Source organism: Suillus subalutaceus, assembly GCF_016647625.1.
Source record: "Suillus subalutaceus strain FC151 chromosome Unknown DFJ58scaffold_40, whole genome shotgun sequence".
NCBI classification, from domain to species: domain Eukaryota; kingdom Fungi; phylum Basidiomycota; class Agaricomycetes; order Boletales; family Suillaceae; genus Suillus; species Suillus subalutaceus.
In genome coordinates, this window is record NW_024540289.1 from 46,827 (window position 1) to 73,010 (window position 26,184).

The 26,184-nt window shown below is 47.6% G+C and overlaps 11 protein-coding genes across 11 annotated transcripts; 6 read left to right on the plus strand and 5 right to left on the minus strand.

Moving 5' to 3' along the window:
• Positions 1–193: 193 nt before the first annotated feature.
• DFJ58DRAFT_659021 (uncharacterized protein) lies at positions 194–454 on the plus strand (the record flags this gene model as incomplete). The annotated part of the gene is made up of 1 exon (XM_041382065.1): positions 194–454. A coding segment is annotated over one exon (261 nt), but the record flags the coding sequence as incomplete, so codon positions are not given.
• Positions 455–2,088: 1,634 nt separating this feature from the next.
• DFJ58DRAFT_913412 (uncharacterized protein) lies at positions 2,089–3,079 on the plus strand. The gene is made up of 2 exons (XM_041395323.1): positions 2,089–2,372; positions 2,434–3,079. Exons 1-2 carry the CDS (start codon positions 2,298–2,300, stop codon positions 2,887–2,889), a joined length of 531 nt encoding a protein of 176 aa, XP_041244911.1. The 5' UTR covers positions 2,089–2,297; the 3' UTR covers positions 2,890–3,079.
• DFJ58DRAFT_782918 (uncharacterized protein) lies at positions 3,080–3,937 on the minus strand. Its single transcript, XM_041389863.1, has 3 exons — positions 3,777–3,937; positions 3,700–3,716; positions 3,080–3,640 (listed from the first exon to the last, which is right to left on the minus strand). The coding sequence occupies exons 1-3, from the start codon at positions 3,801–3,803 to the stop codon at positions 3,181–3,183; spliced, it is 504 nt and encodes a 167-aa protein (XP_041244912.1). The 5' UTR covers positions 3,804–3,937; the 3' UTR covers positions 3,080–3,180.
• Positions 3,938–4,052: 115 nt separating this feature from the next.
• On the minus strand, positions 4,053–7,287 carry DFJ58DRAFT_324924 (STE-12 alpha). The gene is made up of 4 exons (XM_041379860.1): positions 7,236–7,287; positions 6,415–7,184; positions 6,295–6,365; positions 4,053–6,243 (listed from the first exon to the last, which is right to left on the minus strand). Exons 2-4 carry the CDS (start codon positions 7,120–7,122, stop codon positions 4,407–4,409), a joined length of 2,616 nt encoding a protein of 871 aa, XP_041244913.1. The 5' UTR covers positions 7,123–7,184; positions 7,236–7,287; the 3' UTR covers positions 4,053–4,406.
• Positions 7,288–9,400: 2,113 nt separating this feature from the next.
• On the minus strand, positions 9,401–12,282 carry DFJ58DRAFT_782924 (EAP30/Vps36 family-domain-containing protein). The gene is made up of 6 exons (XM_041389864.1): positions 11,763–12,282; positions 11,087–11,706; positions 10,976–11,055; positions 10,810–10,912; positions 10,261–10,746; positions 9,401–10,203 (listed from the first exon to the last, which is right to left on the minus strand). The coding sequence occupies exons 1-6, from the start codon at positions 11,873–11,875 to the stop codon at positions 9,830–9,832; spliced, it is 1,776 nt and encodes a 591-aa protein (XP_041244914.1). The 5' UTR covers positions 11,876–12,282; the 3' UTR covers positions 9,401–9,829.
• A 1,585-nt stretch (positions 12,283–13,867) lies between these two features.
• Positions 13,868–14,710, minus strand: DFJ58DRAFT_324988 (signal recognition particle SRP9 SRP14 subunit). Its single transcript, XM_041379861.1, has 4 exons — positions 14,589–14,710; positions 14,469–14,537; positions 14,146–14,404; positions 13,868–14,087 (listed from the first exon to the last, which is right to left on the minus strand). The coding sequence occupies exons 1-3, from the start codon at positions 14,658–14,660 to the stop codon at positions 14,171–14,173; spliced, it is 375 nt and encodes a 124-aa protein (XP_041244915.1). The 5' UTR covers positions 14,661–14,710; the 3' UTR covers positions 13,868–14,087; positions 14,146–14,170.
• Positions 14,711–14,791: 81 nt separating this feature from the next.
• On the plus strand, positions 14,792–16,773 carry DFJ58DRAFT_782936 (mitochondrial carrier). Its single transcript, XM_041389865.1, is given in 14 exon segments — positions 14,792–14,949; positions 15,042–15,116; positions 15,136–15,167; positions 15,220–15,302; positions 15,358–15,377; positions 15,430–15,478; positions 15,530–15,673; positions 15,727–15,837; positions 15,888–15,957; positions 16,007–16,083; positions 16,135–16,141; positions 16,200–16,273; positions 16,322–16,455; positions 16,506–16,773. 14 exon segments carry the CDS (start codon positions 14,928–14,930, stop codon positions 16,526–16,528), a joined length of 921 nt encoding a protein of 306 aa, XP_041244916.1. The 5' UTR covers positions 14,792–14,927; the 3' UTR covers positions 16,529–16,773.
• A 687-nt stretch (positions 16,774–17,460) lies between these two features.
• Positions 17,461–18,447, plus strand: DFJ58DRAFT_782940 (Chloroperoxidase). The gene is made up of 2 exons (XM_041389866.1): positions 17,461–17,705; positions 17,763–18,447. The coding sequence occupies exons 1-2, from the start codon at positions 17,593–17,595 to the stop codon at positions 18,406–18,408; spliced, it is 759 nt and encodes a 252-aa protein (XP_041244917.1). The 5' UTR covers positions 17,461–17,592; the 3' UTR covers positions 18,409–18,447.
• Positions 18,448–19,331: 884 nt separating this feature from the next.
• On the minus strand, positions 19,332–23,273 carry DFJ58DRAFT_913419 (Phosphatidylinositolglycan class N-domain-containing protein). The gene is made up of 19 exons (XM_041395324.1): positions 23,062–23,273; positions 22,832–23,005; positions 22,744–22,778; positions 22,667–22,684; positions 22,471–22,615; positions 22,249–22,415; positions 22,058–22,202; positions 21,678–22,004; positions 21,428–21,623; positions 21,024–21,381; positions 20,779–20,969; positions 20,625–20,724; positions 20,468–20,576; positions 20,112–20,412; positions 20,038–20,052; positions 19,920–19,989; positions 19,751–19,865; positions 19,665–19,703; positions 19,332–19,613 (listed from the first exon to the last, which is right to left on the minus strand). The coding sequence occupies exons 1-19, from the start codon at positions 23,237–23,239 to the stop codon at positions 19,462–19,464; spliced, it is 2,835 nt and encodes a 944-aa protein (XP_041244918.1). The 5' UTR covers positions 23,240–23,273; the 3' UTR covers positions 19,332–19,461.
• A 104-nt stretch (positions 23,274–23,377) lies between these two features.
• On the plus strand, positions 23,378–24,646 carry DFJ58DRAFT_782950 (ATP synthase subunit C-domain-containing protein). The gene is made up of 7 exons (XM_041389867.1): positions 23,378–23,495; positions 23,550–23,661; positions 23,714–23,791; positions 23,851–23,887; positions 23,940–24,018; positions 24,071–24,247; positions 24,297–24,646. The coding sequence occupies exons 1-7, from the start codon at positions 23,417–23,419 to the stop codon at positions 24,368–24,370; spliced, it is 636 nt and encodes a 211-aa protein (XP_041244919.1). The 5' UTR covers positions 23,378–23,416; the 3' UTR covers positions 24,371–24,646.
• Positions 24,647–25,055: 409 nt separating this feature from the next.
• DFJ58DRAFT_744998 (uncharacterized protein) lies at positions 25,056–26,163 on the plus strand. The gene is made up of 4 exons (XM_041387360.1): positions 25,056–25,106; positions 25,174–25,649; positions 25,706–25,822; positions 25,873–26,163. The coding sequence occupies exons 2-4, from the start codon at positions 25,215–25,217 to the stop codon at positions 26,068–26,070; spliced, it is 750 nt and encodes a 249-aa protein (XP_041244920.1). The 5' UTR covers positions 25,056–25,106; positions 25,174–25,214; the 3' UTR covers positions 26,071–26,163.
• The last annotated feature ends 21 nt before the right edge of the window (positions 26,164–26,184 follow it).

Sequence of the window (26,184 nt, forward strand, 5' to 3'; positions counted from 1 at the left end):
CTAAGTGTGCATTCAAATGATGTCCTTGGACCTTCAGGCTTCGGTCGATAAGCCTATTAATGCTATCACCAACACTGGCTAGAAGGATTTTTAAATGACCAGGGACTAGACACTGACGACTACTAGCGTACTATCTTACTAGGAGGCTGAACGACTACGATTCGAATTCCACGGTGACCAAACTTCTTTCTGCCTCCTAATAATTCTAATATCAGAATCAGCACACCTAATATGGACCCTGAGATGCGAAGGAGTAATACGAGACGCGAAACACAACGAAGAGACCGTTATAAAACGATGTCAACACGCAATAGACAAGCGACTACAGTTAGATAGAGCGATAGCAAGCAAATCCAGACGAGACACCAAAGCGGCGATGCGGGCCCAAGCCACGTGGATTAACGTCATAGACGACACAGCCTTGGCAACCCCTCCAAACAACTGGGTGCCTTGAGGTTTTAGTGAGTACCAGACTACCCAGGCCCTCGCAGCACGTGGCAACTAGAGTCCCACAGTGTGCATAAGTAGACGACGCCTAGGCGTCGCTATAAGTTATACTATAAGCGTTTACATAGGGCCAGACGGTGTCGGTTGTTATTATGTAATAGACTCTCTTTTCCAAAAACAAAAACAAAAATTTCAGCTTTCCCCTTCTGCGGGGATTCATCTACCGTGACCCCGTTAATTCACCGGGCAACTCATCGCTACCGGAAGAATGCCATGGTGAAGTCTGGCATCTCGGGGAATTAACTGGGCTTCTGTGCGCCAGTCAGCGTCAAAGAACCTGCTACATTCTTGAATTATCAGCGCTGGTGCCGCTGAGGGCTATATACTCCGAAGCCGCGAGCTTTTGAAATGCAATTTCTTGTTCTGCCTGTCCTTCAAGTTTAAGCGTTGATCTCTGTTCATCTGCAGGTGTGAAGCTCGTGACAGTAGCATTATGGCCCGGGGCAATTAACTCGGCTCGGTGCACAGTCCTGGAAGTGGCAGAATCGCAAGCCTATCCGTGTATCGAAAAGTAAAACCCCGGCGAATATGTTTTGGAAAATCCCGGAAGAGATGTTGTTGTACCCCTCCATGTTACCTGTTCCCTGGAACCAGATTCAGTACTTGGCTTCTAGATCCGTTTACGGATCTTCGTCCGCAGCGACATTCCGGGCACCTGATTAGTGTCATTTCCACCGCCGCTGCCTCACAGCTGTCACGGTGCAGTCCCCTCTATACCCACCCAATTGTTAAACAGCTTTGAAGCTTGAAGGTTTTCGTCAAACTTTGTATGCGCGAAGACCGGAGACTTCCCTTGTTTTCGCAGTGTCGATCTCTCCGGCACTCACATGGTTTATAATAGATGTGTACCTTCAAGAAGACCGGTAGTTCGGAAACTCCTAACTTGTTAGAGCGATCTTGTGTCAAATACCGTTTGGTGAGTACTGAGTTCGTACTGAAGCACAACCCTGCCTGCTCTTCGCATACTTGTATGTCAGTTCGTAGGTCCAAGATTGCACTATCATGGTCATCACAGATACAGGTGACCATAGAAACATTCGACAATTCACAGCGCACACTGATAGGGAACCAAATCATTTCGTAAAATGTTTGGGTTACTTCATGAGCAATGCAGGCTAGGAGCTATATATACTAGTGGCATCATGACGCCCCCAGAGACACTTTGTCTAGGTGCAAACCTTGTCAGACGTGCGCCACTTCAGGTATTGTCTATCAATGAATGGTGTACTAACTCGAATGATATGCCATGTGTCCTTCCTGATTCTTTGCAGTGACAGTTACGACAAACCGGTTATCTGAATACACACCTGGCAATAGGCCTGTTGTGCAACAACGTTTAACTGAGACATTGCAAGGACAAAGCGGCGAGAAGCTAACCATACTGCTTCTTCCGAGGCCGATAGGCTACCGTGTCCCCGACCCTTGCAATTTTAGGCAAATCCGATGGGAAAGGGAGTCCAAGTTAATTAACCATTGACATGAGGCCTAGGTTTGTCTCATGCAGGATACCTCACATGCTCACTGTATTACGTTACCTACATCATTATTGCATCTGGAGTATATGTGTTGTTCGTCCGTCCGCGTCAAGACTCGAGTGAATTACTTGTTTAACGTTAAGCGCTCAAGCTAAGATCAGGCTCAGGGCTACTTGGGGCAACTCCGCTTGTCAGGCAGCAGGCACACAGTCACTTGACACTCAGTAAGGCTGTCCAGCAAGTAATTGCAAGCGAACTGCAAGCGCCTGTTGTCTATGTGACCTTTCACTATCGCCAACATCTTCGAGAAGCATCATGTCATCTCAAAACGGAGCATACGACCAGAACCTACTTGATGAAGCTCCCGCAGCGACGAGGGCACAGAGGCAGGTGTGCAATACCTGTTCGCTTACCTGTCCCGTTTTGTCACTAAAATGTATCCAATTTCTAGGAAGGCTACAACGTTGATTTACTCGATGACCGTCCTACCCGCCCCGCATCTACCCAACCACTCAAACCACAAACAATTCCTGGTGATACAGACGTCGAAAGCAGCCCATTGACACGAGAAAAGATTGTTCCTCTTCCTGGAGCTGCTACATATGCCTCGCGCCCAATTCAATCTTTTTGGCGGACTCGCAATGGCAAAATCACCATCTTCGTTATTGCCATTGTCGTTATCGGTGCTGTGGTTGGTGGGGCCGTCGGTGGGACTGTCGGGAAAATCAGCTCAAATAACAACGCCCCTCCTAAGGATATAACTTCAAGCACTTCTACAGCCTCGGACAGTTCTACGACCTCGTCTAATCAGACAGGTGTAACCCCGGCTACGTCGCTGGGAAGTGGTACTTTTAGTGTACTACCATTCTCCACTGCCGCGAGTAGTACTGCGAGCATCATCACCTAATTCACCACCGTACGTCAGGGGACAGGTAAACAGGGGACGCCATAGTTAGGCAGAGGATGCAGAGAGCGGTGATGGCGCACTGGAGTTTTATCGACTTTGACCAGTAACTTCTCTCGCGGATCACTTTTTCGTTGGACAATCATTATACATATGTGCTACCCTTTTACTATATGAACAGAATACATATGATACCGAATACCATTCCATCACGCAGCTGCAGAATCCGTGTTGCACTCATTGCAACTTAAGGCGGTGTATACACCTAGATTTGTCAGTTTCCTGTCCGAACGTTTATGAGAACCAGCCTTTGGGCTGATCAACTTCATCCTGTTTCGCCTCCCCATCTCTCTGCTGCCTGATAGCTTCCAAGATTCCTTTCACGCCTTCAACGTCCCCTATACTGGCACGTCCACCAATCCTAGTCAACGACAACGGGCCATTTGAACACATTCGGGTTTTTGCTCCGCAAGACTCACGATACCTTTCACAGTTTGTGGCTGTTCTCCTAGGCCAGACGATGCCGGATGAGGCAGACAAAAAGGTAGACAACGCAGGGGGTGCAGTAGATCTCGGCGGAGTGATATACGTCAGAATGGTCTTCAGTTGATCGGCGGTCGGCGGTTTCGTTTCAACGACTTCTAGATCAAACTCAAGCGGGGATGCCGATTTCTTTCCAGGGGGATAAGGTGAGGAGAGGGCGTTCCGCAGTAGCGCGAGGGCCTGAATTGATGGTGGCGATGACGGGTGGTGACTGTAGAAGATATATTCAGTTATCATAAGGTTTCCTCACGGATGACAGATGGTGCACACAAGATAGAGATTTGAGGCTATAGTTGATGTTCAGCTTATGATCACGCCAGAAGCTTCAGGTAATTCCGGGTACTCACCAGTGACCGTTTGAATCCAGAGAACATATCGGAATATTTGTTGTGACAAGTTCTGGTCGACGTTCGTAATCAAGAAGTTCCGTCTATATGTGTCAGGGGCGTATGTATTGGAGTTCTAATTAGTCAGCTGTGTGTACCGGCCACCTCGAATTGTTCTCTTCGAATTCGAAATGGGGCGGCGCTGCCGTCAAATGAAGCTGCATGCTAGCTTGCAGTGACAAACACTCCATACCAAATGAGTCTTATTGAGTTCCGAGCCGTAGGCATGGTCATTTGCACTGACGAAATCTCGATAATACAAGAAAAACTATGCGTAGCTCCGTGCATATAGATCCCTGCTTTTAGGCGGGATCAGTGTATCACCGAGCTTGAGCAATAGTGGAGTAACGATTCGTGATCAAAACAATATGAGATATTTAATACAAGAAAATGGCACGTGTCGTAAGTGGGGGAGAACACAAAAGTGACCTGCACGATAAGTCCGCAAGGCCCAAAAACAATCACTGGTGGTATAGTATGTACTAGGTCGTGGGTGATAAATAGATTATCGATACATTTAAAGCTAGCAAGATGAACAAAAACGAATTATGATGACACAAGAGAAGTATACAGTATTCCGACTCGAACGGTTTAGATTGATAACGAATTTGATTCGTAGGCGTTGGGGTATGCCTGTGAAAGGTCGAATGCACTAGGTTCTGAGAATAGCGTCATGTGGTTCGAGAAGATGCCGTCAAAATTGAGGCCGCCGATGTCGAGCGCTCCATGCAGGTCTTGGCTGGCACCGAAGGAAGGCGCTGAGAATGAACGTGGCTGCGACGCCCTCAAGGCCTCACGAGACATAGCCTGTGATGAAACCGCTGAATTATCAAGAGAATGTGTGAGAGCACATGGGCTGGAGTGACTTGAACTGGGGCACGAATGAGAGGATGATGCATAGGGGTGGTAGTGTCGGCTAGAGCCGCTGGACACAGAATGCGAGCGTATGAGAGATGGGGTCGCGCTTCTGTGACGTCTGTGAGGTCCGACCTCTGAGGGTGCTACATGGAGAGACGTATTGTCCAGGGCAAAATCCTGTCTATGAGACGGAGCTGAAAGAGCCGCCATGATCGATTCCCCGTTGCACGTTGAAGTCAACGACGGAGAGTTCATGAAGGGCCTAGCCCAGTTCATCTCCGCTGACTCAATGTACCCGGTGTGGTTCCCGGTGCCACTTTGCAAAAAGTAGCTGTTACCGAGCCCACCATCTGAGGTGGCGTCGGTATCCATAACAGGGGAGACGCCAGGCAACGCAACTAGACCCTCTTCATCGCCTTGCACATCTTGCACCTGGCCTTGCAGTTCCATAACACACGTCTCCATGTCCTGTAAGCCACCCTCTGCAAAAGAGAGAGCGGCAGCAAAAGCAATATCGACTTCGTCTGCTTCCTCGTTTTCCATATCAATATCGCACGCATTTAGATCTGCGGACGCTGAGTCAGCCCGTGTGTGTATGCGAAGATGCTGGTTGAGGTTGTCCGACCGAGAGAACCGCTTCTTGCAAAAGTTACACGCGAATGGGCGTTCCAAGGTGTGCGTCCGCACGTGCCTCTTTAGGTGTTCCATGCGCTTAAACAAGCGACCACAGGAATAGAGGGGACAGACAAACACCTTTGAAGTGAGCGTCATCCCGCTGGTGGCGTGATGGCCGTCAACATCCGAAGGGAACGAAGATAGTGAGGGATCCTCCGTAAAGGGATGGAGATGAGATTGCGATGAAGGCTGCTTGATTGATGACCGTCCGAAGACTGATCCGTTTGGAAGGGTGGCAGAAGTCTGTCCTGGAGCGAGTTGCGGTGTAGCGGACCAATCGTGGGCTTGTAGCACAGCCTTCGCTCGTCTCACACTAGGCTCTTGTTCACCTCTAGCTTGAGAAGTGAACATATCGGCAGCTGTCATGTTGGAATCATTGGATCCATAGCCAACGCCAATCTCGTATGTGTGAATGGGCGTTTCTTCTGAGTCACTGCGCGTGACCGCATCGAGCCTGCTGACTGGCTTTTTGCGACGTTGCTTATAGGTGGGAGAACCTTCGAAAATAGAAGGAGGCAGGCACGCCATATGGGGACCATGCAGTGCTGAGGGAAGATGAGGGACGCCCCCGTCATCAATACGACAGTTACTAAGATGCAACTCCCCCAAGTTAGAGTTGTGCATCGCCCCCGCACGTGATACCGTTGATGCTGATCCGCTTGTGTCATATTTCCCATTCATTTGCGTAACGTCAAAATTGCTGATGACGTCGCCATCGACCTGTATAGCATTCTGTCCTTTGCTGAATTGTTCATACAGGCTGCGCTGCTGCTCGTATGTAAACGAGAGGGCAGGTTCACCGGTGATGATGGTAGTTGGTTCCAAGCCCATCTTCTCGCGTTTGAGATCGCGCTCGAGGGCATCTAGGAAAAGGCGATCATGAGGGACCGAGTACCTATCGAGGAAAGTGAGCCACAAATTTCAGGACAATGGGGAAGATACATACCAGTAGAACACCTTTTGCTTTTTCTGAGTGCGTATGCACTGGTATTTGAAAAGAAGATCCAAAAATGGTGACTGGTGTACATAAGATGGAGCATCATGAGAAAATCTAGACGATACTAACTTTGGGTTCCTCCAAGCAAGCATCGACACCAGGCTTGAGATTTCGCAGATCGCTGAAAACACCTTCCTCGAATTTTTTCATGTTTTTGACGGGTCTTCCAAATGCCTCAAAGCGGAAGACAAGCGCACGGACAATGTCAGTGCCTGTTATGTGGTAGCGATTATTCCACGAGACACAAGTGATGTATTCCGAAGAAGGAAGAAGGAAGCGGTTCATGGAGGGATGTGAAGAGGCTGGGTGGCCAGAGGAATCCATAGGAAAAGAATCATCTTGTGTTAAACCAGAAGGTGTCGACGACCATCGCGATGGCGCAGTAGCGAGAAAATACTTGAGGTTGTCTAGTTGAATGAGATTGTCTCGCTCCTGCACGGTCAAAAGCCTTGTGAGATTTTTGCATGCACTTAACCCAGTGGCTGATGGGTTAAAGCGAGGGACAAAGGCAGATTGATTGCGATCAGTTATGTGAGGCTGGTGGGATTGGAATGAAGCTGTTGTTCGTTGGGAGGAACGATGGCTATACATTGAAGGTGATCCTCCTGATGTCAGAGCGATGGAATTCGTTACGCGCCGATCAGACGCTTGCGTTAGATGGGCATTGGGATAGTCATTCAGTAGAGAAGGGGAAGAAGATGCGGAGTTCGATGAAGGAGTCAGCCTTGCGGCGCCTGTATCGAGTGAAGAATCAAACGATGGTAGATAAGGGTTCATGAGATCACTTGTTTGAGTGAGGTCGTCGTGAGCCTTAGAGAACAGTCAGACGCAGGGCTAACCTGGTATGATGGTGAGCTACAAAGGTTCGAATTCAATGTGATGATACGCACTACTTGAATGAAGAAGAGAGATTTGAAGACCTGGAGGAGGGAAGATGGATGCGATGACCGATTAGATGAAAAGTAGGACGGTATATGTAGTTATAAAGGGAGTAGGGTGATCTAGTTGCGTGTGCACCGGAAGATTTAAATTATATACAAACCATATCATATAGAAGTTATAAAAATATAGAGATGGGCCGGGGCAATCCAGAAATGATCATGAAATCATTGGATGCTATAGTTTGGGCGGCATCCACCATTGGAAAGGGTGTTGGCGCTGTACGGTATGTTGATGGCATCTTTACTAGGTCAAGATACCGGGGCAATGTGCTTACCCAATCAATCCACTTTTGTCCATTTTTAGTCATCTTCTCCGACCCTTTCACAGCCTCACAATGCCAGCCTGAGTGCTCAAGCGAACAACATGGACAACCCAGCGCTCATACAGCATAGTACAGTAAAAATCGTACCTATACATCCCTTCATTCAGGCAATTTCTGAACACCTCCAAAGGCGCTTTCGAACGGTCTTACTTGGTAAACGTGAACATAGCTGTGCTCCAAATCTCAAGATCACGTCCCAATAGCACCGCGGAGCGATATCGCGTAACCCCCGAACTTGTCGTGTTACTTTGATAAGCTCAACAAAATGCAGTGGTTCATCTACACGCTAAGCTGATGCGATGCGCTGATGCCTTGAACATGAACCTCCTCGTCGGATATTATCTCCTTCACCGGTATGCAGCCTTCGCGGGATGATTGTGTTCGTTATGCTGTGATGCGATCTACCGTTCCATGTTGTTGTATTCCACACTTCAAGCTGATACTCACATGCATTTAGTGATCCTTTAGCACCGCAAATTAATTCATAACCTATTATCCGGACACCTTGGAGTGCCCCGGATCGAAGACTCCCTATCAAGGTATGAGTCCGACCCAAGACTATTAGCGATCCGATCACCTTGATTATCGCGTATCCTGAACTCTGTCACTCAGTTCAGAATGAATGTTGTAGGTCCGACACATCTTCGTCCCGAATGCCGTGCCATCGCGTTTTGCGGCACTTTTATATCCGTCTGCCAATCACAAACTTAGTCCTCAAACACTTGTCTGGGAAACTCTAAGTACAACAAAATGTGTTCATCAAAATAACTTTGTCGAATATAATCACTCGTGAGGTGATCCTTCTGAAGTGGGTAGGCAACGTAAGCTACCATTATTGTTCCGCGACCCAGACGTTGACCCACACAGTGGCTGAATAGAGTAAACACCGAAGTAAGACTTATTTTCGAAGTGACGCTTCACCTCAATTCCCGGGGGCCGGCGGCAAGCCGAGCGGAAGATATCACTCGACTTACGCCACTAGTGATAGTTGCACACCGTGCCTTTTTGTTAACGGGCGTGAGTTCAGAACTGAAATCGAGTCGGTTGCTACGAACCTGAAAGGAATCGACGATCGTGATGATCTCAACGTCGCAGCATAATGTTTGAGCATGGAGAACCACATATATTTGGATATTACTGGAGGAAGAGCGTACCTGAAGTATTCATATGTCGAAACTGTGGGTGCGCATTTCGTTAATATTCGTCCGCCGGTCGAGTGAAGAATGGAAATCGCTAGAATACACCGCTTCAACAATCGCATACGCATCTATGTTGCCCGACGAGCATGATGAATGGAAGGAGCTATTTCTTCAGGGATGCTACCTCCCTGTAATTGCCGTAAGAATGGACTGGTTGTGCGCACAAAAAGCCCACACACGTGTCGTCCCTACTAGTGATCTGGATTGTCGCTGCGGACTACGACAGATACAATTCAAGCATTTCCGCAGCGGTCCGAGCAGCCAGCCCAATGAATTCCGGAAGTAAATGAGGTACTATCTCGACAGTTTCTCCGTGCTACGAAAGCAGCGGGAAAGATTTGTTGCCGAACAGTAATAGATTCTAGACCGATGTCCTCGGGATATTCACAATAAGAAACGTACAGATGAAGTGACAAGTCGGTGATGGAGAGCCGACGGTATAATGTTGAATTTTAGTTCTCAGGTCATGACACCGGAGGTTTCTGTTCTGTTGAGTCCTTGATTTACGGGATGATATCAATTCAGAAGCAAGCTCAGGGATTACATACACGTAAGCTGCGAAACAATCGGTCCTGAGGAGAGTAGGTCTCATCGAGATTTGCCTGTCCTGTAGTGAATGCATCGCGGCAACAACAGTTCTTTACCGAGGCAGGTGTAGATATCACTGTGATGTTGAAGCGCCCAAAACAGGTAATAGGTCGATCGATCGGGCGGCAGGCCGCCGGGCGTTTGTTTGGTTCTAAAGCTTTTGCCAAACACGCCAGAAATTAATGTGTGCGAGCCTGAAAAGCATTTGGACCAGAAGTCGGGTTCTTCGCTCATAAATCAAGCAACGTCATGACTTCCATTGCTGACCGTTAACAATCATCTGCTGACGGAGTTAGGGTTGCACTGTTTGTCCGAGTTCCCCGAGTTCCCCGGGTCGTTTCTTGGTCCACAGCATCTACCAACCAACAGTCGTCAACAACTCATCTGAAGCGGCCAATGTGGCACTAGCTGCAAACTTTGTTGTGGGGAATTTTCACAATTGACCATCCCAAATATATTCCAGGAAGAGGTTCCTCGACCACCTAACTTCTGACGCAGTCCCACTTCCGCCTCCTTTGATCGCCGATCTTTTGTCATCCCGGCAGATCACACCGTCAGCTTCAATAGCAGCAATCATTTCATCTGCAAGTCCAATCGTAATGTTCTCCTCATAGGCAATCTGACTTGTCGTCATCATACCGGACATGGCAAGATATCCCACTATGCGGGCCGTGAACGAGGCGTGGGTGTACGGCGGCATGTGGAGGACGGATAAGCCTGATTTAAACACTCTGCTGCGGATAGGTGGTGACGTATATGCCGGGAGGTGAGGGAGTACTTGCAGGAAGGTGGATGGCGGAATTAAAGCTGCGTAAGATGTGTGTTCAGTAGCTCACTTGGGCAGTGTTAAAAAGGTTTCCTTACCTACGCCCCTCGCGCGATTCCATCCACCCCAAACCTCATCCAGTCCGACAATCCCCCGTTCTTTCATAATCCCGACCGATTTCTGACCGGGAATATCATCCGGCGACCCTTGCAACACCCTCGCTAGTTCCCGCGCCAACTCTTCTACCCACCTTCTTTCGTCCCTGATCATATCTAGCGTGACGGGAGCATTAGACATTTGTAAACCTAGTTGCGCAAGTGAAGAACGTATAAATTTGGCTTCTTCAGGCTCCGTTGAGGGAACAAGCGTGGTCGTTGAAAATAGACTTGACAATTGGGTGCCTGAGGTTGATGGGGACGAAGTCATGGTTGTCGTAGAGGATGCAGTAAGTTTCTCGTTCAGCTCCCCCGCAAGGTGAACAAGATCCTTTGCTTTCATCATTAAGCCCTCTAAGTCTTTCAGGGCATCGTTCAAATCTGTTTGTGTAACATGGGCCGAAGCTTCTACGTTACGCATGATTCCATCTTAAGAACCAGTCATCAATGTCAGCGCCAGCGGTTCTAACAAAACAAATTTGTATTCCCTACCTATTCCAGAAGGACGCATGGCAACGGGTGTCGGCCCATAATTAGGGCTTGTAATGGCAAGGCTAGAAGTCCCGCTTCTCGCAGTATGACCAATACGTTTTCCCTAATTGTCGTGATATGTGATTAGTTATGTATTTTTTTCTTAAAATGATGGCACCATGCTTGCCTCCCAAGCCTGAGATTTAAGTGCACGCCTGAGCACGTTGTAAAATGGTTTGTCACCGCCCTTGCGGAAGCTTAATTTGACTGAGGAGATTCGCGGGATCGATGTTGTCACCTACGGGCGATACTGGTCGAGTGGAGGGGGCGGATTTTGCCCTCATACTCCCAGCGTGTTCGACATTGGGAAGTGGAGTTGTGCATATTTCGCAGACACGCAAAGACGGGTGATTAAGGAATGTACATGCAGGACACGCAATTCCATCAGAATCATCATTCGTTGATGGAGGAGATGGAGGTCCTGGAGAACTCGAGGAAGATAGAGAGGTGTATGAAGACTCGGTAAGGGAGGAGAACAAGGATTGGATTTGAGATGATGCCTCCGACGCTGTTGACCCCGCAGATGCGCTGCGCGGAACGCCACATAGAGCACATATTCGAGCTGCAGCTGGACTCAAACCTGGAGGATTGCGATGGCTGCAGACTTCGCATTCCCAGCTCTCGAATATTTCTGTTCGCTGCCCGGACGTTGTGGTCAAAGGTAGGGCAGTATCGGCGTCGAGGAAGAGTGAGACCTTCGACGAAGATTTGAACAAACCAGCATAATAATTCGTCCGTATCACATGAAGTAGACCCATAGTAAAAGAATATGAAGTAGGGTTCTGCGAATGAACGAAAAATAGGCGATGCGTAGAGACGTGAACAGAACCTGTCTGATAGTCAGGAGCTTTCTGCAGACTGTTGATCGGTGACATGAACACAGAAACCAGGTCAAAAACAGAAAGTACACGCACCCATCATATATGCCTACGCCATCCTGGGATGCCAGAAGTTCTTCATCGTCATAGAGGAGTGCAGAGACTGGAATGGTACCATCAATTGATGCTGTATACCGCCGAAGTGCCATGAGCAATGCGATTTGAAGCAAGTATGTATCAGAAGACCAAGTAGCAGAACAATGACTGTTGGCGGGTAAGGAGATGAAGGTATATCGGGATAGGAATACAATCACACGGCTTACCTCTCGCACTAAAGATAGAAGAAGTCGGTGCTCTTTACGAATGAGCTCGATGTCCTCTCAATGCGATACATTCGACCAGTTATTGAACTTGGGTATGTGAGATGTTCCAAATAATTTGAGATGTCCGCAATGCGCATAGAATCGACGTAGATATGCAGCGTCGAATCTGGAATCGGAAGAGTATTGTCGGTGCCACTGCCAATGGGGGTGACAGACATTATTTATGTACGCGTGTTTATGGAGATCAACTTGCTGGACCACTGGCAATACAGCCGTCGTTCAAAACATGAAACATACAGCGAGGGTAAAGCATGTGCGACTTAGCCATCTTTCTTTGCGTGATAATTTAACCGTTTCTAACATCATGCACCATTCTTAGACTCGTTCGGAAAACGACACCCCATCATTGCTAACTTGAAAGGAGTGTTGTTGGTGACAGCAACTTCACGTCAAGTGATCACATATGTACATAAGTCCTTGGTTCCGAAACCTCTTCTCCGAGGACTGTTTGAAAGGCTGCCTAATTCCCCTCCTTTATTCCTAGCCGATTAGTTGCAGCCCGCTGGCATCCAGAACCAGGTGCAGGAGAGGCTAAATATTGACACCTTGCGATGGTGTCAGATCTGAGTATTGAGTCCTGTCACTCCTGTGTTCTACACTGTCTTTTTTGCTCACTTTTGCAAGCTATCTTGCCACTTCGCACCAGCTTTATCTTTACCCAACGTTGCACCAGTTGCTGCTACCAAATAGGCCAACTTCACAGAAAGACGACTTTGCATCGACGTTCACGTCTCGCTCATCTCGCTTGCGGTTCGATTCCGTTCCCACTTTTTACAAACTTCTACCACTGTTGTGCCATCCAGAAGAAATGCATCGACTAGAACCCCGCTGACTACAAATGATGGGATCCTTGGAACAATCTCCATGTCGACTTCAATTGGAATCGTGGTATGTTCCGGATTACTTGCGCAATTATGGCTCATCAAGTATCCCAGTCTATCCCGTCTAGTGCACTTTGTTTCGCTTTTTGCCGTTCTCATTGACTGTTAATCAGTCTATTTTTGAGGAACAATGCGCTGAATCTTAAATGATGAGATCACTTGTCCTGTATGTCCATGAGAAAGCTGTCTTCTCAGCGGGTTGGTGAGTAGCGACCCCCGCAAGTCGTCCCTAGGGCCTCAACCAGGCTCCATGTTTCTTTTGGCTACGCGATTTGTTTTCATACTGGTACGTACTACCTCAAGGCATTGCACTTTTTTTTTCAAACGACCGACAAAGAGTCGGAACCGCAATCATATCGGATAATTACTGTCAAGCCGGACCCTGCGAATAGAACTCCCTCTGAGTCTTAACGGCGTATTTACTGGCAGTTCATTAATCTGTCACATCAGTCGAGTACGGTAACCCCTCTTTAGGACCCAACGTGCTATACCTGATACAGGAATAGTTTCTCGGCGCCAGACCCGCCCCGGTCTTTCCACGATCATCCCTCGGAATAGTTTGCACTGCACCGCCTTCAAGTTTATGATCGTATGATCCGCAGAGGTTAACTCACTGTTGCCCACCTCTCATCTGCCAGTCTTCCGCCTCTAGTGGATATTGGAGTTTATGATGAATGCCTGTGGCCCGGGCCCTGCATTACCCGTTGTCATTTAGGCTATTATCTTGCACCTCGATTGTCGAGCGTTACTATCGTGGCTGCGCACGGTCGCGTGCTCTGATCAGCCACATCACCATCCCGTCTAACACTATCAACAATCTGGTAGATCAGCACTGGGTACTCGGTACTCCAAGGCACCGTTGTTTGATTGGTAAGTTCTATAGCTTAGTGCTAAGTTAGCCTGTGTGAGACCGAAGCTAGACGTTGTATGTCTATTTCTATCGTTCCCATATGGATGGCTCAACATGCTTGCCTCTTGTATTAGAACAATGTAGCGATGATCAACGATTCACGATCGGTCGGGTACTGGGACTTCCGTCGTCCGAACGAATAACGGCACATTGACAAATCGGATCTACAAACGTTGGTCTCGCTCTGGTAATCACTGTGCACATTCACATTCGCTCCACCCCAGGAGATGATGCTACCACAAAGCCACTGGACGGAGACGTTATCAGACAAAGATGGGATAGCTGGGCCATTACGGCAGACTTACCAGAAGTCGCATAGCAATGTTGTTCCTACTTTTTCTTCTTTGGCTTCTTCTTCTTGACACCTCCAGCTGCAGGACCCGCAGGTTGTGCAACGAATGGAGACGACGAGCGCGTCTGGTCTGCGTCTTTAGTGGTATCAGGAGCACCCAGGGCGTGTACGATTGGTGTAGGGCGTTTATTCTGCATTTTCTGCATTAGTGATAGGTTCAAAGCTTCGAATCGATTGAGGAAGATTGAGGAGTAAGTTTTGAACTTTATGCACTGCAGAGATGTGTAAACATGTAAGTAAGGTGCAGATTCAGGAGTAAATAAGATAACGACACACTGTTGTGTCATCTGTAATCTTCAGGACGAGCTTGCCCTCTGATGATCTCCACTTCACACAGTATCGAGCCTGTGGGCATATCATCGGTGTCAGACGGAGATAGATATCAAAAAGACAAACTTTATTGGGAGACTTTGTATAGAGATTTTCAGCTGCTTCCTGATACTCTTGCCAGGAGGCGATGTATACCATGCTCGCATGAGTAACGCGCACTCTAGCAACTTGATGAAGTCCATTTGGTGCAAGGTTTGGTCACAGTCACATGATGTCACGCCATCACACTTTAATGGTCACGAGCAGGAAGCGATCCAGAAAGAAACTTAAAAAGTACTAGTGGTCGGCGTCCAGGCGAGCCGCATTTCCGTCGCGTTTACGTCCGACTCTTGTCCGGCTCTGTGACGAACGGTTCCCTTTTCTTCCTCCTCGACTTCATCCTGATTCTTCATAACCACAACCATAATGGCTACGGATCAGCGAAAACGTGAGTCAGGCAACTTGCAGTGTATTGCACTGTGCATGGTGCCATATTAGGCGCCATACTTGAGACTTTCTTGCTGACAGAATAAACTATAGCACTCCCTTTCGTTGCGAATTTCGCCGCCGGCGCAATTGCTGGTGTCTCAGAGATTTTGACATTTTACCCTCTAGGTGAGTCGCGTTCATCTAGCAAGGCGCCTGCTCACTCGTAACTTAGATGTCGTAAGTAAACATGTATATAGGACGCTTGGGTCGATGACGGAGCATGACTCAGGTCAAAACTCGTATGCAACTTGAGACCGGAAAGGCCAAGCATGGAATGGTTGGCACTCTATCGTCTATAGTACGGGAAGAAGGGTAAAGTCATGGCATTACGATGTTCACGAGACCATGCTGCTGATCTCCTCTTAAGTTTCGGCCGACTTTACCGAGGTCAAGGATACTCTTACAGTTTTCGTTACGGGGCCTTGAATTTTATTTACAGGCTTGGTCCCTCCTCTTCTTCTCGAGGCGCCAAAGCGCGCGGTTAAGTTGTAAGTTAGGCTCTCGCAGGTACTCCGGTGTATTGTCTCACCGCCTTGCAGCGCTGCTAACGACTTCTGGGGGAAGACTTATATGGGCTTTTCCGGAGAGTCTAAGATGACACAGCAACTTTCTGTTTTGACAGGGCTCAGTGCTGGTGCAACGGAGAGCTTCGTTGTCGTTCCATTTGAGCTTGTCAAGATTAAGTACGACCATCGCTATCATACGTCCTCTTTCTACTTCTAACCCGTGTCATTAGGCTGCAAGATAAAACTAGTACATTTGCTGGTCCCATTGATGTCGTCAAGCAGGTCATCAAGAAGGAAGGCCCTCTTGGTCTCTATGCTGGCATGGAGGCAACTTTCTGGAGGTCAATAGATTCACAATCTAGTGTCCCTGATTATTGATACAAGAGACTAGGCACGTCTGGTGGAATGGTGGATACTTTGGATGTATTCATCAAGTCCGTAGCATGTTGACACCAGCTGAGGCAAGTCTTCAGCAATACGTCGTGGTATTTTTCTCATCGCCTAGCTTAGACGCAGCAAGGGCAGCTGTTCAATAATTTCGTTTCTGGCAGTGTAGGTGGCTTCGTTGGAACCCTCATAAATACCCCGTGAGTGGTAATTCAGCAAAGTTAGTAAAATGAGACTAATGGGTCTCTCAGCTTCGATGTATGCTTTCCTTTGTAGTCCCCCAGTCTGGTCAATGACACCGCCACGTGTAAATTAGGTCGTGAAGTCTCGCATCCAAGGTGCTGCTAAGGTCCCAGGAGTTGTCCCAAAGTATAATTGGACATATCCTGCGTACGTTTCCTCCTGTACTGTCGAGGGAGATACTAAACAACGTAACAGACTAATGACTATCATGCGCGAGGAGGGTCCTGCAGCTCTTTACAAGGGCTTCTTGCCAAAGGTCCTCCGTTTAGCACCTGGAGGTGGCGTTTTACTCCTAGTGGTAGAGTTTACACTTGGAGCATTCCGGAAGGGTGAGTCTCTGCTCATTCTCATTCTCTGCCATAGTTGACTCTGCTTCAAGCCCTCGGTCCACCTTACATATAAAACTTGGAGTTAGCGCTTAAACGCGAGAAGGCTGAAACAGCACCGTAGCTAATAAATTACACCACACTGGATCACTTTCGTAAACATCTTCACAAGAAGCCGTAGTAGCACCAATCGGAACCAATCTTATGCGGAAACGGACCAGCCATGATTCTGATTCTGAGGTAGTTACCATCGGGCCACAGCCCATATGGCATAGCGATTGTAGTCGCCATGATCCAATGTCTCAACCGCACAATGTTCACACCACTGCAGGACCCATCTAGACATCAATAGTCACGGCAAGCACAATACACAACCGAAATTGGCACATGCAAAAAGGTTTCTACTTCCGCTGCAGGTCGAGAGCCGTCAATTACTCCCAAATACAACGGTATGTCGGTTTGGAACCCTCCTAGCGAAGCCCGATAGGGATAGCATAGCCCAGGTGCGACCCTATACATGCGGCCAAGGCCGTTTAAATTTGACGGGCCTTCAGAGAACGACAAGTTAGTAATAAAAGATGAATAATGACATCTCATTCTGGTTGTCAGAATCAACGGCACTGATAATGGATAAGTTTCCATGAGTTTCCAGAGCTTGCACATGCGTCTTTCGCCAGAGAATATATATCATCGTGCCGCTATATTCAAGTCAGCACAACTAAAAGCAAGCAGGGGGATTAAAGTATTTAATGGATAACTTTGGACACATAATATTGTGGAAGTGTCAGTCTGTGTTAGTACGTTCGGGACAACATTTGTCTGAAGTTAAAATGACCTTCACCGCTCTAACCACACATAACTTGAAGTGTACGCATCCTTGCATACTTCGAGGTTAGCTACTAGTAGATCGAACTTATATTTGGTTCTATTATTTTCAAAAGCTCTTGATAAATAAATCCAAATAAAGCTCCGCGGAGTTGTTACTAATAGCGGATGCGTGTGCGGATGTTTCAGACTCGCTGCAACTAAATTACATGACGCACTCATGAAACCCATCCACCCGCATTTATAGAGGAGGATCCGCTATGGTATAAAAAGGCTAACGCCACCGGATCAATCCGAGTAACCCCGCTGTTGAAAATGTCGACTTCAAATTGGACCTGTCCCCCTGCACATCCATTCATCCCCGCTACTCCGGGCGATCGACGTTCTCCTTGTCCAGCACTCAATGCACTAGCAAATCATGGGTACTTGTATGTTTTTCTTTGTTTCTGCGCAGGAGTTCCAAACCTAAACTTCATTATTGCCAGGCCCCGCAATGGACAGAATATTGGACTTTGGCATCTGATACGCGCGGTCCAAGAAGTGTACAACCTGTCCTTTATATTGGCAGCCTTGCTCGCCTTGGCAGGAATTCTCCTTTGCGGTCGCGCCTTTCATTTGGACCTTGATGCACTAGCGATACACAACAAAATTGAACACGATGCATCCCTCGTTCATGCAAATGCATTGGGTCAGCAACGTGCACCTACTGAGGTCGACCCAAAACTTTTGAAGTCATTTTTAAGCCATGCAGATCCTCGAAGAGGTATGAGTCTGTACGACCTCGCGCAAGTGCGCATATCTCGCGAGGCCCAGCTGGCTCGTCCACTCGACTTCATCCATTCCCAGATCGGGGCTGGCGAGGCAGCCCTGTGTTGGTTGCTTCTCAAGCAAGACAATGGTCGCATCCCGTCAAGCATACTTTTACAGTGGTACGGGGAAGAACGTCTGCCCGACAACTGGGCGCGACCACATCATATTATAGGGTTGCTCAATGCACGCACAAAGGCGGTGGAAGTGGCAAACATCATGAGAAGTCTCAAAAAGTCTAGTACTTGCCGTGGTCCACCATCGTCTTCCAACTTCGATGTCTCTTTGCTGGGCTTAAGGACAATACTTAACTGTGATTCATAGGATCTCTGCGCAATAATATTTACTGCTAATAGAGCCTTCCACCTTCCATCGTGCATCCTGAGAGTAAAATGCATGTTGAGAGCGTACTGATAGACAAGTGTTCCAAGTGCCTACCAGCGATCCCTGCTTCTATCGAATTGCTTGTGGACTTCTCCGCCCCTATTATAAGGTACGACTGCCTTCCTTCTTTCGAAATCTTCTAAGGTTTACTCTTTGTTTAACTATAGGTTCAATTGAGGTTCAAGTTGCTGGGATATCGTCATTGTGGATTCAACACCTCAGGTTCATCTTGCTGCTGTGCGTTGCAACTGTCTGCTGCAAGGCGTTTCACTAAGTACTCAGTACTCAGGGTGTGGAACATCGCAGGATACACCACAGTTCATAGTGCCCTCACATCCTGCTCTGACGGAATCTTAAATTAAGAATACAAACCTCTCATCTTCATCAAATCGAGTTTCTCGCTTATCACTGGTCATGAACCTGTATCTCACGGCAGAACCCTACCAGCCAACCGCTCTTTATCCACGAGACTATTACCATGTCTGGCGACATCAATTGGGATGATTTTCATTCTTCCTGCAGACGAAAAAAATCACGGGGGGCTGCCCTGAGTTGGGAATAACAATCATCCGACTATTTATATTAGCAAGTGATGTGGAAAGGTAATAAGAGGCAAGTTTAGGCATTGGGGGTAGGTGGCTACGGGAGATCGCTTCATAAATCTGTCGGACGTAGCGTGCGCAATTGAAGTGAAACAGAGTCGGTAAGAGGACCCCATGTCGTGATCAAAGTAAATAGACGACCGTAGGGAATATATTGGTCGGCCTACAATTTGGGTTGTAGAGGGGAAGGACATCGTCAGGGACTCTGTCCGTGGTCCTCCCAAACAGTACTTAGCGTTTACCCGTCCCTGAATCCTGATCACGAAAACACGTTTGTTCGAAAGTCGTCAATCGTGTGCCACTATTTTACGAGTAGTGGGCCAAGTGAGATTTCATGCATGAAATGTTGCACAATGGAGGTGCTTGGTTGGTTCTTGGACCATCAACATGTTCATTCTAGCTTGCGACTGTCCGTAGATTTGTGGAACAGCAACGTGTCTACCATGAGATACTCCCCAGCGGTGCAGATACCAGCCGACCAAACCAATAATAGAGATGTTATGCAAAAGAAGCTGATCGATTGTCCAATTTCCAACCACGATCCTGCATCATATGTCAATTCGGTACAATCTGACCACCAGCTAGCCCGCTCACCAGTATCCGTAACGTTCAGGAAAAACGTCATTGTCATTCCTGATTCAGAAGTTAGCGATTAGTGTAGGCCAAAAGGAACAACCTACCATCAGTGAGCGTCAGGGCAACCAAAAATAGCGAGAAGGGCGGTAGGTGGAGTCTTGCATTCAAAGTGGCAAAAACAGCTGACAAGATTACATATGGAGCGACGATTTTGAATATCTGTGGCAATCCATTCAAGCTTCTGGTATGCGAAGCAATGTTTGAAGAACCCACCAATAACGTTGCCATCAAGAATGGATTAAAAATTGGCACCAGACGGTAGACAGGTTCCAAGTAGAAAGATCTACAAGAGGTGAGCAGCAGAGCTGAATCGGCTCGTCGGGAAACTCACGAGATTGAAGCAACGCTGGACATAGTCAATCATCAACATCGGCACCACGAATGTCAGTCCTGTTCACTACTCACTTTCCAGTTCCAAAGAAAGCCACCTGAACGAAAAACAAGAAAAAGAGTGCTATTCTGATATCGTCGGTGTGAAATTCGTATCCTTGATTCTGCGAAGCGGTCCCAGCTCGATTCGACCGGACGGTCGCTTCAACTTCTATCCACAAAAGTAAATTGCATGTGAAGGCAGTATAAAATAGACCTTCAACACTAATCGACAAAATGACGAAACAGACGCCGAAGCCCAAGAAAAGCGACAGGATTCTGGAGGTCGGAGTGCTGTGCTGTGCTTTGGAGATGAATGGATATATCGACGATACAGCTGAGAAGCATAAAAATCAGATGAATAGCTGATGTCAGTTGATTAGCAAAGGTACCGAGTATGACCCATGCTGAAATCTGGTTAATGATGGGCAATCCCTGCTTCGCTTGTAAACTTTTCACCGAGCTTGCAGTAATTGTCATGGCGAGCAAGATAAACGATGCCTTGGATACGAATGAATTAATTACATAGCGCCATTTACGACTACCTACCTGGATAATCTCAGATGGCGTTAAGGTTTTCAGAGGACCGTTCGACGCCAAACGCGTACAACCTGCGCCAACTGCGAGGATCATTGCCCCTCCGCACATTCTAACACATAGCTGAGCATAAGCAATATGCACAAATCCGTCAGACTGCGCTCACATCATATATAAATCCTCTCTCTTGTTAACATCGAGTAGGGGGAATATGCCAGTTACAACACAGCTACTCATCCAGGAAAGTAAGAGTCTCGGGTGCTGCGACCGAACATGACTTGACCACGATGCATATGGCCATAAAATACCCATGACCAAAAACCCAATGCTCCAGAGCGACCGGTGAGTATAGGCAGCCTGGATCATTCGTAAGTCGAATGAGCTTCATGAAATGAACAAGGGTCGACGCACGACCATGCACTGGAGCACAACCACCACGATAACCAAGTGGAACAACACTCTGCCTATAAAAGGTCCGCGTCTGTCGCTCGACTTGAATTGTTGCACAACGATTGGAACTCCATGCAGCGCGAATTGCTGCCAGAAGTAGCAGGGGAAAGTCACATAGACATAAAACGTCCATGGAGCTCTCTCTGCAGTAAACAGTGCCCAAAATATTGCTAATATAGTTGCGGTGGCAAGTCTAATCGTGGTACGCTGCCTGCCCGAAACCAAGGAAGCTGGCGGGGGAAAGATCGACAACGATGCATAAGCAGACCATCCCAGATATGCTATCATGACGATGATCCGTATAAGTACTCGATTATAACTGCATTCTCTCAGCAGTTGTTTCTGGTGGTAGTCGAGCAGCTTACGTTTCGAGATATCGAAGACCTTGTAGAGTAACCTTGATGAGTTCAGCTGTCTCTCGACGGGCTTCGAACCATCTTTCATCACTGATCAAACGTTGTATTTTGGATAACCAGGACACTCTTGAAGGCTTCCCATCTCGACTGACTTCTTCCAAAGGTTCAAAACCTTTGTATAAAATGGTTTGTGCAGCCTTCGATTCTGCCAGGCAACTAGTTATGGACAGAAAAGCCGGATAGCGTATTTGAGACGCACCATGTTTTACTCGGTAGTGTTCTAAAATACTTTCTGCATTTGCCAATGCAAGCCGGACCAAGGCTGATTCTCCTTCTCGCGGTAGCAAGTAACCAGGTCGCGTAGGGTCTGCATCAGGGAGAATTCCTACTGAATTCACCGGGTAGTTAATGCCAAGCAGCGCAGCCATCAGGGGTGCAAGATCCGCTTGTTCCACGTCTCGTCGCAGAAAGTCGTCAAGTTGCCAGGGCCGAGAGTACTCATCATGCGAAGAAGGAATGATGTCAGGAAGTGGGCCCCTTATGCCTCGCCCCCATGCAATTAATGGGGTACGCGTGTTGTCCGGGTCTACAAACTCCTTCAGCACCTCATTGTTAAACCTGATGTAGCGCAGACCTCACCACCATCACCATGGTTGCCGATCTCAGACATGCCGTGATCAGCTGTAAATATGAAGCTTGTCTCTTCATCGTTGTAGAATTTGGAGAAAAGTTCTTCTGTTTGTCGGACGATGCTATCGACGACTTGGATATTGTTCATGTATTCCTGCAGCGGAGTAAATCTAAAAAAGCGCACTGATCGGGATGCTCACCTTCGAGTGTGGCCTGTACGAGTGACCAGTGGTGTCCAGACCAAGGAGGTGCAGGAAGAACACTACTTTGTCAGCACGTAATTCTGAATCAAGCAAGTCATTTGATGATGCGTTCTGAAACAACGTCTGAAGTTGGTCCAAAACCCAGGTATCTAGAGCTGTGGCATCTATCCAGTTGGTCCGATTCAATAACACGATTGCAGTAGTTTTAAACCATCGTGCCTTTAGTAAAGTCTTCATCCTCCTCATCGTAGCTCCAAGTGTCGACTTTTCCGGGTGTTGCACCTTGGGCGAACATTGGTAATATGTCTGGGGAGCCGAAGGAGAAAGTGTGACTGGATTGATTGAAGACAGAGTCAAAGTGAACCTGAAGAAGGAATGAAACATTGCTCGCGGTGTCCTTTGTTACGATACTGACCGGATTCGTTTTCCAACCCTGTCTCACGAGTCTCATCAGTAAATAATAACAAGAAGCAAGAAATTGACTATCTTTACCTTGGTCACAGCAGAGACATCCTCATACATACCCCCTTATGTTTTCTTAGCTCAGCTCAATATTACTGACGTATCAGGCAAGGCGTACCAATGATTGCGACATGCCCAGGTCGACTTTCCGTTGGTACTCGGGTGTGCGATAATCCAAACGCCCCCCGTGTTTGAATAATATCGCGCAAATGAGGCGCTACAATTTTTGGTGAGGAAGGAACAAAAGAGAACGCGTTCACACTAAATAAAAGGTCTGCGCGTAGACCATCTCCTGATAGAAATTGTTGGCTGAGCAGTTGGTGCTACGGAAGGTAAAGCTATACTTGCCCACAATGAGAACAACCCGTTTTGCTTCCCCAGGGCCAGCCCTGCGAGGAAGCATGCCATGGACGACTGGGCTAGTGAAGTAGCAGTCAAAAACAGAAGCAATGAATACAACGTGGAATATGAGTCCCAGTGTTAGCAGCTTGAGAACATTTTTATGGTTTGACGCTGTCATTTGCATGCTTGAACAGAAGCCGCCGATCTGCAGGCTGACCGGGCATATAGTATGTCTGTAACTGAGAGTCTGTTTGACTTTGCGAAATGCAAAGCGTGTGAATAATATGCCTTTTCCACATGGCACCTTTGTCAATATTCATGTCCTCGTCAACCTGTTAGAACCGATTGATATTCGCTAGACATGGGCTACACAACGTACGCATCGTTTGGACTCCCGTCATTCCTCGTTGTCATAGTTGCTTTGTATTTGCTATTCACTGGTGTGTCAGAGGTTGTCCTCTTTGTTCCGCAGTACTTATAAACTTTTCGAACAGATTCTGGAGAAGCGTTTGATGTTGGTCGGTTTCTTGAGGAAACCAGCCCGTTCGTCTGGGGTTCACTCGGAATTGGACTTTGCATAGGCTTGAGTGTTCTCGGAGCAGGATGGTGGGCTCGCACAGCTCCACTCTTGTTCAGTAACATTGACGTTGTTTTGTAGGGGAATATTTTTGACTGGGGCATCGATACTGGGTGGAGGAGTAAGGACTCCAAGAATTAGTACCAAGAATCTGATCAGGTGCGTCGTTTTCTCACATACATCGTGCACAGCAGTGGCTGAGTGCTACTCACTGTCAGCGTCATTTTCTGCGAGGTGGTTGCAATTTACGGAGTGGTGCGTAGTCGCTCCCTCGAGTTTCTGTATTATGCTTACCCCACTGTGGTAGATCATGGGTATCGTGTACTCGTCCAAACTCCAAACGGTGCCCGAAGCGCAGCTCTATACCAGAGATAACTATTTTACTGGTACACCCTTTCCTCTTAGCATCTTCATTGAATACCACTTATCAAGCTACAGGATATGCCCTATTCTTTGGTGGGCTCACCGTTGGATTCTGTAATCTTCTTTGCGGCCTTTGCGTCGGTATCGCCGGCAGCACTGCTGCGCTCGCTGACGCAGCTGATCCTACACTGTTTGTGAAGGTACTTGTAGTAGAAGTGTTCGGAAGCGTGCTGGGACTTTTCGGACTGATAAGTGAGTGGAAGCATCTGTTTCGTGATGCAATGCACTGACCCTACCGAAGTTGGCCTTCTGATGATTGGGAACGCGAAGGAATTCTTGCCAGGATCGCCTGCAGTGTCCATCATACGTATATGATTGAAGGCTTGTCATACATGCAAAGCGTACGCTCAATGTCATCTATGTTAATTCGCCAAGGTATGGCTAGTCAATGCATCGTCACCGAGCACCTGTGTCCGTACACATAGCTACCACAGGAACAGGTATTTTGAGCGGATACATCGCGTATATTTTAAGTATCGTCCTTCTGCACCATGCCCTCCGATATCGATACGAAGTCCAATGACTCCGAGTAATTGCAATATCTAGAGCAGTCCCTACCCTCAGGATACTAAATTCGAATGGCGAATGTCTGCACCTCTTGCAATCAAGCTCCCGACGCTGACGCACAGTGGAGCTGAGCAAATACTGGAAACGGCAATGATGGATCCGTGCATAGCTAGTCTGAATTCTGTGCAGGTCAAACCCTCGTGCTAACATTCCCATATGAAATGTCCCGTACTAATTGTCTCATAAGATGCGGATCGACAAGCAATGATACTCTCCGTATTCTGCGTCATCTGTAGGGTCTATACAAATTACACGGATATCACATCATCAGTGCTCACCTGCCGTTAGAGGCGCACAACTATTGCCCCTGCTTCTGCGCCTGCTTCTTCATTTCCCCAAACGGCTCATGTGCCATGCACGTGACCGACGCGACGGCAAGAGCCTACGGCAGCGGACTTTGTATGTAGGAATACAAACCGACGATGTAGTATTTAGTTCGGCCTGCTTCGTCTTCTCTCCTCAATCTGTTCCATCACGACCGAGGGTGAGTTCTAATCACGCCTACTTAATAGACAAGTGCTAACGATCGCTTGTTACTTGGCGTACACTAGTAACTTGAACTTCGCTGTGTTATACTACTTCACGAATCACGATGGAAACTCTCAACCGTGTGACTCTGGTCCGTGTCCGACATGCCCTTAGCACGCTGTGGCAAGCCGTCACTTCTCCGATTCGGCACCCAATGCGCTTCTGCAATAATATCCGAATAACCAGCCTCGATATTCTCCGACGGGCCCTTAGTCCGCTGAAGTCAGTTCTGGTGGGCTTCCTACACAGTGTATGGAAGTCTATTCCTGTGTCGATTCGCAACCCAATGCATTCTGTGCGTTCCAGCAATAAACTTCGGACGACTCCATTAGGACTTCTTGCCAACGCATTGTTGACGATTGCACTCTGGGCAAGATGGATCGTAGTCGCTGTTGCACTTAGCACTCTCCTACTAGGGCTGACTCACGCCAACAACCAAGGAATTCTGATCACGATCGTGGCTCTGGTTTTGGCCTTCCAAATCTTCTTAGCAACTAAGGTACATACCTTCACTTCGAATTTATGGTAGAAACATTCATCACATTATTTACTTAGCAAATCATCGCCAGTTACCGCCAGCTGCTCTGTCTGCATGTGGAGTTGGATCGTTTTTGGCGTCGGTCGAGCCATTTTCGGGCACAGTACCCACTTTTGCGGGCCAAGCTTGAGAATGTAAGTGGATCAACGACAGATATCTGATTCATCTATTTATAAAATTCTAGTCGAGACTTTGCCTCTTATTACTTCACGACCGCAACCTCGCGCAACACGTGCTGACACTCCTGGAGTTTCATTACGTATTGCTACAAATTCGAATCATCTCCGGTGATCTACCACGGCCCACCTTATTTAGCATCATCGATGACGCCGATCCGCTTGACGTTGGACCTGAGACATGGGAAGCAGACTTGCCTATCTAGGAGACCGCTCACCCTCACCGTGTACCCTTTTCTTCTCTCTGTCTTGTATCAGATCGAGTTCTTTAAAATTACAATCGGACATGTTCATTTTTTCGTCAGATATTTTTAAAAAAA

Coding starts and splice junctions, on each gene's coding strand:
- DFJ58DRAFT_324988 (XM_041379861.1), bottom strand. CDS start 14,660: ATGGTATACATCGCCTCCTGGCAAGAGTATCAGGAAGCAGCTGAAAAT. Junction 14,538..14,588: donor ATACAAAGTCTCCCAATAAA/GTTTGTCTTTTT, acceptor ATATGCCCACAG/GCTCGATACTGTGTGAAGTG. Junction 14,405..14,468: donor AGATTACAGATGACACAACA/GTGTGTCGTTAT, acceptor ACATCTCTGCAG/TGCATAAAGTTCAAAACTTA.
- DFJ58DRAFT_782950 (XM_041389867.1), top strand. CDS start 23,417: ATGGGCTACACAACGTACGCATCGTTTGGACTCCCGTCATTCCTCGTT. Junction 23,662..23,713: donor AGTGTTCTCGGAGCAGGATG/GTGGGCTCGCAC, acceptor GTTGTTTTGTAG/GGGAATATTTTTGACTGGGG. Junction 24,019..24,070: donor CAGAGATAACTATTTTACTG/GTACACCCTTTC, acceptor ATCAAGCTACAG/GATATGCCCTATTCTTTGGT.
- DFJ58DRAFT_324924 (XM_041379860.1), bottom strand. CDS start 7,122: ATGAACCCTTATCTACCATCGTTTGATTCTTCACTCGATACAGGCGCC. Junction 6,366..6,414: donor CTTGCTTGGAGGAACCCAAA/GTTAGTATCGTC, acceptor TATGTACACCAG/TCACCATTTTTGGATCTTCT. Junction 6,244..6,294: donor AAGCAAAAGGTGTTCTACTG/GTATGTATCTTC, acceptor TTTCCTCGATAG/GTACTCGGTCCCTCATGATC.
- DFJ58DRAFT_913419 (XM_041395324.1), bottom strand. CDS start 23,239: ATGCAAATGACAGCGTCAAACCATAAAAATGTTCTCAAGCTGCTAACA. Junction 23,006..23,061: donor ACGGGTTGTTCTCATTGTGG/GCAAGTATAGCT, acceptor AATTTCTATCAG/GAGATGGTCTACGCGCAGAC. Junction 20,413..20,467: donor TTCAGCATGGGTCATACTCG/GTACCTTTGCTA, acceptor TATGCTTCTCAG/CTGTATCGTCGATATATCCA.
- DFJ58DRAFT_744998 (XM_041387360.1), top strand. CDS start 25,215: ATGGAAACTCTCAACCGTGTGACTCTGGTCCGTGTCCGACATGCCCTT. Junction 25,650..25,705: donor AAATCTTCTTAGCAACTAAG/GTACATACCTTC, acceptor TTATTTACTTAG/CAAATCATCGCCAGTTACCG. Junction 25,823..25,872: donor TGCGGGCCAAGCTTGAGAAT/GTAAGTGGATCA, acceptor ATAAAATTCTAG/TCGAGACTTTGCCTCTTATT.
- DFJ58DRAFT_782918 (XM_041389863.1), bottom strand. CDS start 3,803: ATGTTCTCTGGATTCAAACGGTCACTG.
- DFJ58DRAFT_913412 (XM_041395323.1), top strand. CDS start 2,298: ATGTCATCTCAAAACGGAGCATACGACCAGAACCTACTTGATGAAGCT. Junction 2,373..2,433: donor CGACGAGGGCACAGAGGCAG/GTGTGCAATACC, acceptor TCCAATTTCTAG/GAAGGCTACAACGTTGATTT.
- DFJ58DRAFT_782936 (XM_041389865.1), top strand. CDS start 14,928: ATGGCTACGGATCAGCGAAAAC. Junction 15,168..15,219: donor TCACTCGTAACTTAGATGTC/GTAAGTAAACAT, acceptor AGCATGACTCAG/GTCAAAACTCGTATGCAACT. Junction 15,838..15,887: donor ATGGAGGCAACTTTCTGGAG/GTCAATAGATTC, acceptor ACAAGAGACTAG/GCACGTCTGGTGGAATGGTG.
- DFJ58DRAFT_782924 (XM_041389864.1), bottom strand. CDS start 11,875: ATGGCACTTCGGCGGTATACAGCATCAATTGATGGTACCATTCCAGTC. Junction 11,707..11,762: donor GGCGTAGGCATATATGATGG/GTGCGTGTACTT, acceptor ACCGATCAACAG/TCTGCAGAAAGCTCCTGACT. Junction 10,913..10,975: donor TTAAATCTCAGGCTTGGGAG/GCAAGCATGGTG, acceptor CACGACAATTAG/GGAAAACGTATTGGTCATAC.
- DFJ58DRAFT_782940 (XM_041389866.1), top strand. CDS start 17,593: ATGTCGACTTCAAATTGGACCTGTCCCCCTGCACATCCATTCATCCCC. Junction 17,706..17,762: donor CTAGCAAATCATGGGTACTT/GTATGTTTTTCT, acceptor CATTATTGCCAG/GCCCCGCAATGGACAGAATA.